At 40.5% G+C, this 8398-nt stretch overlaps 1 protein-coding gene across 2 annotated transcripts in view; it reads left to right on the top strand.

The window, feature by feature from the left end:
• tfe3a (transcription factor binding to IGHM enhancer 3a) overlaps positions 1–6629 on the top strand; it is a 20119-nt gene extending 13490 nt beyond the window's left edge. The window contains exons 8-12 of one of the 2 annotated variants that reach the window (XM_084069293.1): positions 662–718; positions 1337–1412; positions 4150–4300; positions 4743–5063; positions 5799–6629. In XM_084069293.1, coding sequence (XP_083925419.1) covers positions 662–718; positions 1337–1412; positions 4150–4300; positions 4743–5051 — 593 coding nt within the window. In that variant the 3' untranslated portion in view covers positions 5052–5063; positions 5799–6629. Of the gene's footprint in view, positions 1–661; positions 719–1336; positions 1413–4149; positions 4301–4742 lie in introns of both variants that reach the window. The other variant, XM_084069292.1, reaches the window with a different exon arrangement.
• The last annotated feature ends 1769 nt before the right edge of the window (positions 6630–8398 follow it).

Genomic DNA, 8398 nt, shown 5'->3' with positions numbered 1-8398 from the left:
GTTCAAAACGGGCCACTCCTGCAAACCTTGGAAGGCAATCTTAGCCAATCAGGATGGAATATGACAAATCTGACAGATCCGTCTTGATGGACAAGATCTGGAGGAGTAATATAAAAAAGGTTTTGCAAATATCGGCCTCCTGGTGGCACTATAACAGGCCGATGTAAAACATTTGGGGCAGAGGTTCTGCTCTGGCCTCCAGGTAGTGTCGATGCACAGTTTCACGCCGATCGGTCCAACAGTGCCAGAGATTAGCTGTTCAGACAGAGAGGGGCGAACGCGTAGTCTCGGCCACGCCTTCGGCCTGGTGGAGACAATGATGCCTAACTGCCTGTCCTACAGAGACACACAAAAGAAAAGTGATGGTTCATAGTGAAGGAATTGAGTTTCTTGCTAATTCTGAATGTTATATGAAAGTTACATGAACCATATTATTTGGCGTCCAAGCACCAATGTCTATTAGATTTGATGCCTTTTTGAACTTTGTCTGAAACTCTTTTTTTCACTAAAACTCTTTTTTTCACTAGGCTGTTTCTCTGATGTATGTGAAACTTGAATCACACACAAAAAGTGGGAAGTGTTTTCAAGTTGTTAAAATATGATATTAGGGGTTGCCATTTGATATAGAAACTCTCAACTGAATTTGATGTTTTTGTTGTAGGCATGGATACCAAAGCTTTCATTAAAGACAGACAAAAGAAAGATAATCACAACCTGAGTGAGTAGAAACCTTACAGACACAACACACAACAATACAAACAGTAACTACAGTACACACTACACACAATTATTTCACTAACCTCTACACAACTACACGCACCTATACAACATGCTATTAAATGTACCTATACACATAGATGCAACTATAAACAAGTACACACAACTACATACACAATTATACTCAACAACACATAAATCAACAACACTAAATACACTCAAATATACAATGCTACGACCACTGTACTACCACACCCCCCGACACACGCACGCACGCACGTACGCACGCACGCACGCACGCACGCACGCACGCACGCACGCACGCACGCACGCACGCACGCACGCACGCACGCACGCACGCACGCACGCACACACACACACACACACACACACACACACACACACACACACACACAATTACTTCTCCTACCATTGCAACTTCTATTATTACTACTACTATTACTACTGTTACCGCTACTATTATTACTACTATAACTGTTACTACCACTACTACTAGTAATGCCTTCACCATCATCTATTTATTTTTACTAACGTATACTGATGTAAAAGGTGGGAAAAACTAATATTTTTTTCATGAACTGAATGGGTTTGTTTGTAGTTGAGAGGAGAAGAAGATTCAACATCAACGACAGAATTAAAGAACTGGGAGATCTGATCCCCAGAACTACTGAGCCGTAAGTATCTATCTGTCTCTGTCTGTCTGTCTGTCTCTTTGTCTTTAATGTAATGTACTGTATATGGTAAACAGATTATAATATTATAGACAAGTTTGCACTCTTGACGCAAGGCTTACCAAGGAGTGGGCCAGGTGCAAGAAACCAAACCAGCATAAAATTCCAATGTCGGGCCTGCAAATCATTTTATAATATTGTACAATGTCTGATTGACAGTACCACATAGAGTACACATATTGTCCAAATAAAGAGTCAAGGCCCCAAAGAATATTGTACTTTTGTCCATGTTGAGAGTGAATGTCATGCACATGAATCAGGCAGCAGGGGGCACTGTGGCGCTGAACCCCTTACAGTGGAATCACTATGGACAGTTAACCCATTAACCCATTTAGACCAGGAATGCACCACTATTTTATACTTTGGCTATTCAAAAATGGCAGATCTACAAGCTCATAGTGTGGCGCCGAGTGACGCGCTACGAGCTTGTAGATCTGCAATTTTTTTTAAATCTTGAACATTTGTGCAAATCTTGAATACATATATTGTTTTAAACAGCATTTTTAACTCAAATCTTTGCTTCTGGGGGGTCCCTGGAACAACATATTTTGATCGGGATCGGCGGCCAAAAGCATCACATTTTGGGTGGTCCTTGACATGAAAAAGTTTGAGAACCACTGATATAGCAACACACTGTGAGCTTGTAGATCTGCGATTTCTGAGAACCACTGTTCCACAACCACTGTTTTAAGTGTCTTCTGAAAAATGTATGTTGCTATGAAATCTAAAATGACACAGATGCTTTAATTTAATGAAAACTGTTACCTATGCCTTAAACATTACATGGTTTCATTCCTTATCACAGAAGAGACCTTGAACAATGAAAGAGCTCTTGTTTGCAAAGGAGTATGACTGTCTGTCTCCAGAAGAAAAAATCTCTTTAAGCTTTTACTGAACTAAATCTCTTTTTTAAGTGTCACATTCAAGGATGGGGCCTGCATAAAATACTTCTACAAGCATTTTTATTTGCACCTCTAACATTTGATTACACACGCACTTCCATTGGTAGTATACAGTTATACCACTCTTCTTTATTTATTAACTTTTATAGCAGCATAGTTATTATTATATATACTGTAAGGTGGTCTATCACATGTTCCAGTTTTTAAATCAACCATTGATTGTGTTCTTGCCTGCCATCTTATGGCTTCGAAAAAAAATTACTTGCTGACCCCTGATTTACAAAAGCGGCCTTCTGGATACAGTGTCTTCATGTAGAAAATCCATTCGTCTTGTTGTCTTGTTCAACACATCGCTAAAACACGTAGAGTGGGTGATGTTAATCAGAGACCACTTAAATCTGAATGTAAATTGATTTTCTTCATGAAGAAACTGGATTCAGAGGATCTTAATGAAGAGTTGTCTCTCAGTAGGTACAGTAATCTCTCAAGACAGATTCAGCTTTTTTCTTTTTTTCGCCAATGGGTTCCCAGATTGCTCAGTAGGTAACTTGGCTCTCGTGACACTAAGAAATTGATTAGTGATATTCAAGACAGTATTTGTTCCACTGTGAATGAAGGAAGCATTCAAGTTCGAGCACACAAATGACCAAGATCAGGAAGTTCAAACGGGACATTGTAGATTACAAGGACCACAGAGTCTGTCCATGGAGAACCCACAATCTTTCTGTCGCCAGACCAAAGAAACGGGTCCGGTTCAGCGACCATTTGAACCACCACTGGCTCCAGTACATCTGAATTTACATCAGACACTTAACCATTATTTTTAGGACAGGGAGAAGGTCAAAATACCACATACTGTACCAAGTCATCCACATCAATACTACATTCGACAAAGACGACTTCACGTGGCAGGCAGGGCTCCAAGGGCAAAACCGTTTCTATATCAGTGGTGCTCAATTTTTTTCATGTCAAGGACCCACAAAATGATATGTATTTTGCCGTGGACCCCCATCAAAATATTTTATTCCAGGGACCCCCAGAAGCAAAGATTTGAGTTAAAAATGTTCGCTTTAAAAATATATATATTCAAAGATTTGCACACATGTTCACGATTTTTCAAAAATAGCAGATCTACCAGCTCATAGCGCGGCACTCGGTGCTGCGCTATGAGCTTGTAGATCTGCTATTTTTGAATAGCCCAAAGTGTAAAATAACGCTTTTTAGCTCAAATCTAAAAATGACACAGTTCCAGGTCTTAATGGGTTAAGAATAATCTTCATAAAAAATCAACATCAAAGCCCACGTCCCAAAAGCAACCAGGAACAGATCTTCATTCTTACTGACATTCTTATGTTCCCCCTATTCCAGTTAACCCCTTCGTGCCAAGGTTGAAAAGTTGAAGTTTTAGTTCTATCAAACTGAAATATATATTTAGCAAAGAGCCTTGGGTCAGATTCGAACACGGGCCAGCTGCAGGAAAGCTCCCAGACCTCCTGGCCTGGGGGGTCTGGGCAGAAGCCTCCTCAGCCCCAATCTCAGACTGTTCTTATAGTCCACTCTCACAGAGATGCTAGTCTAAATGGTCTTATAAGGATATGTATGCTAATGCTCAATGTATATAAGACACCAAATTACATTGAAGGAATCATGGATTTCACATTCCAATATCTTTAAGTGAAACAGCATTTATAATTATATAATTATATAATTTATTATAACGTAACGTATATAATTGTGTGTGTGTGTGTGTGTGTGTGTGTGTGTGTGTGTGTGTGTAGAGGGGACATGCGTTGGAACAAAGGCGTCATCTTGAAGGCGTCTGTTGATTACATCAGAAAACTGCAGAAAGACGAACACAGGAACAGAGAAATGGAGAACAAACAGAAGTCTCTGGAAGTCATGAACAGACAGCTGCTGCACAGAGTACAGGTAAAGACACAGACACACTGGACATACAGTAGAGACACAGAGATATAGAGGCTGACACAGAGACACACAGTGGGACAGACATACTGTATCAAGGCACAGACAGACAAATTGAACACTTTTACTCAGAATACAGGTAGACGCAAAGACAGAGAGAGACGGTGAGACAGACAGAAAAACAGCAAGGTACTCCTCGGAATACATGTAGACACACACACATACAGAGGGGCAGAAACATACAGACAGAGGGAGATTACATAGAGGCCATTTGAGATTACACATGTGTGTAAATGTCTCTGTTATAATATTAAATATTAATATGAATGAATATGCACTAATTATTTGCATTACTTGATTTATGACTTAATTTTTTATTTATATTTTATTTATTTATTGATTCGACAGCTTCTTGTATTGATTATTGTCTGTCTTGTCTTTCTCATAGGAACTAGAGTATCAAGTGCGCCTCCACAGTCTCTCCTCTTCCACGTCTGACCTTCAGGCCTCCCCCTCTCCCCCCTTTGCCTCTTCCTGCCCCCCTCTTTCTTCTACCATCTCCATGGTGACCACAGCACTGGATTTGGAGGCACTGGATGACCCCCAGGGGGAACACAGCGTCTTCTCTCCTGGGCTGATGTCTGACATCGCTCTGGGAGGACTGGGAGATGAGCTGGGAGACATCCTGATGATGGAGGAAAATGGCACAACAGACCCCCTGCTATCCAGGACAAGCAGCATGGAAGAAGATCTGTGACATCAATACCAGGTTGTGATACACAAGGAAACCAATGCGAGGTAGACTGGGATCAATTCGCTTTTTCCAGTTTGCATACCCGGACTAGAGAGAATCAGATCGGATTCTGAAACAGTCTGTGTGTGTGTGTGTGTGCATGACATGTACATGCACACACACACACAGAGTGTGGAAATTACCGGATACAGATTTGGAATAGGCGGGCCCTAGATCCAATAGCACTGGTTAAAATTCGGAATAGAAACCAGGCTTTACACAGGTACTGCAGAAAGCCCGGTGAAACAAGGTTACATGCGAGGAGAGGGGAAATGAGGAATTGTTTATACGTACATGAGACGTCCTTTCCCCTGAAGCGTCACGTGAAGTGACATCCGTTTTTGATGACCATTATATTCACACTGACATAACCATTACACCGCTCCCTGCTACATTCAACACTGTCATTCTGTGGGAAACACTGCAACACACGATTTCACTCACATAACATGATAAGCAAATTTATGGTTTACAGTATATCAGTAACAGTTTGGATTTTGAAATTAGCATACTTACACACAATACATAAGGCAATGCTGTACAATAGACATTACACACATGTTAGATGAGTGCTGTTAGTGAGATTTATAGCACAACAAAGCGGGTTGTGGATGAAATAAATGTAATTTAGGTTTACTTTACACTAGAGAGCTTAAAATAACGAGCACTTACACTTGTACTGTTTCTCTGCCATCTCATTCACCTTGCCAGATGAAAGGGCAGAGTAATTAACGTCATGGCGTTCAGCTGAAAGTCTTCTGTGAAGGCTGCTCCTGTGACATGTAACGTCACTCATAGCTCATCCGAGATCCCTCCTCACTCCTCGAACCTCGCTCCTCTGAGCAGAAACAAGAACTTTGGGATGATCTACAAAATGGACAACCTGAAGGACTGGTTCAAGCAAGGCCCAAGTAGCGAGGAAATATAAATGAGAGACTTGAGATTTACCTATGGTTTAGGATGAACTGTGACAAAATCACCTAGAGACACAGTCTGATATGGCTGTGACATCATCGACTACAGATGGAGTTTAATTGGGGGCAGGGAGTTTTTGTGTGCACTTGAACTCCTTGATTACTGGAAGTAATCAGGTTATTAATACATTTCCATGCTTTATGATTAGAAGGTTAGGAAGGTCATTAGAAAGTCAGGGTTGTTTGAAGAGGTCACAGAGAACATGATGTCTTCTCTATCTGACGTGTTTACTAATTTGTTAAAAGACCTGAATACATAAGTAGAAATATTGATTTGGGATTATCCCCTTCGACTCACTAAGATAATAGAGGGTCGTTTTTTTTATAATTTGTATATTGCCATAAAGCTGCATTGTGTGATATTTTTAAGTCATGAAAAATAGTATTTGCTGAAAGTGAAAGTTGAAGGTTTCAGAGAGACATAACGCCACAGACCAATACATGTAGATTCTGGCTTTCTATGTTTATTTTTTTCCAGTTCTTTTCCCCCTTTTTCTCCCTATTTAGTCGTTTTGCAATTCCCACTAGTGCAGCAACATAGTCATTAGTGCAGCAGCAGTAAAAGCCCTCCCCATCCTCCCTTCCTCAAACATGGCCAATTGTGTTTGTTGGAATGCCTGGCCAAGTCGGAGGCGCCATGGAGGATTCAAGCACCTTGGCACCTCCATTGCTGCTCATGTCCTTCTATACCCATGCCTGCCGCTATAGAGGATTATCCAGTGCAAGATGAGCAGTAGTAGCTTAGTTTGTCTCTGTTTGGTAGCTGTAGTCTTTTGGGCACATGTTAGCTCTGGTCCAGTGGGGTTAATATTATGACAGGCTATTACTATTCAGTATTCACCGAAGACGGTTTTACTGGCAATAGTCTCTAATGTGCCGAATGCGGCACTTTCGAATCCGTTGCAAGTCGGACATTGGTGACAGTACAGTTCCTAAAAAGGGAAAAGGCAACACACACCAACTACTGTGGTCTGTGAGGTGCACACTCAGGCTGAAACAATATGAAAGAAGGAAGTGTCCCACACTCCAGTTCCAGATGTAATTAAAGACTATATTGTTGAGACCCTGATGAAGGATATGGCTAAAACATCTGGAGAACGGAGACCGTTGCCAGTCAAAAACAATATTTACATTGTTGACTAATGAAAGTATATTGAACAAAGTCGCTACAGACAGTGGGAATTCTTTTATCTGCTATTAAAGGACCATGCTGGTCTCAACACACGTGACTCACAGCTTTGACCATAGATTATACATAAACATAGTTTATGTAGTAACTGCTGTCTGTTTAACATTTTGTCCTAAGTCTTATTTGAATACTTAAATGTTAGTTTATCAAAACTGCATGGTTGAGAAGTCTTTTGGCTTGGCATTTCAAATCAATTCAGGCTTTAACATGCTTTAAAAATCAATTATAACATAACTTTTACAAAACCGTAACATCATGATAAAATAGATGCACACACACACATACTGTACTGTACACACAGGTTTCAAGTATCTGCAAGTTTATTTTCATAAATACTGAACAAAAGAAAAACATTATCTTCCTCAAAGACAAAACAAACCATGGTGTATACATTGGAAAATAGTCAGCACTACTGTCAAGTATACAGTAAGCCAAACATGCCAGACCACCATATGGTTCTTTAACACTGACAGGGCAGTCGTGAGGCTCACAGCCTCACAAAGTAACGCACTGGTCCAGAGCTAGGTTCATGTGAAGAGAGGAGGGGGAGAGCTGCCTTGTTTTGACACAACAGAGTAATTACAGGCATATCACACAATGGAGCTTTAATCAGGATGTCTTCCAGTTAGGAATATTTCGTATAACTTTATCACTTGCCTCGGCCAAGTGTCAGAACTTGTATATACTTTGAGAAATATGATTTCTTTATTTCCATTTTTTACAGCTAGGAAAATGACAACTTAAGGCTTTCAGTGTGTCACTGATGAAAGTTTAGGATCAGACACAATGATGAGGTAGTCTGCCATTGTGTACTCTGTGAGAGCCAAATATTGTTGTAAGATTTACCGTGAGATTATGTTGCTACTTGACTGTCTATCTTTCCTCTCTAGTGGATTTGTCCAATACTCCATTATTAAACTCAAGGAAAGGATCTGATTCTAGATTCAGCATTCAACAACAGAAACACTGAACAGATACTAGACAGCCAGAGCTGTCTGTCTAGTATGTTGATTGTAGTGTTTAAAAGGGAGCCGGGTCAGTGTAGTCATACATCTTCAACTTGTCTGTATCTATCTACAGTATCTATCTGTCTGTGATGCTTCATTCTAAGCTGTCAGTGTTTGTTCGTACAAATGTTCTGCGCCAAT

Source organism: Gymnoscopelus microlampas (assembly GCF_963454915.1).
Source record: "Gymnoscopelus microlampas genome assembly, chromosome: 10".
NCBI classification, from domain to species: domain Eukaryota; kingdom Metazoa; phylum Chordata; class Actinopteri; order Myctophiformes; family Myctophidae; genus Gymnoscopelus; species Gymnoscopelus microlampas.
This window is presented reverse-complemented; position numbering and strand designations above follow the sequence as displayed.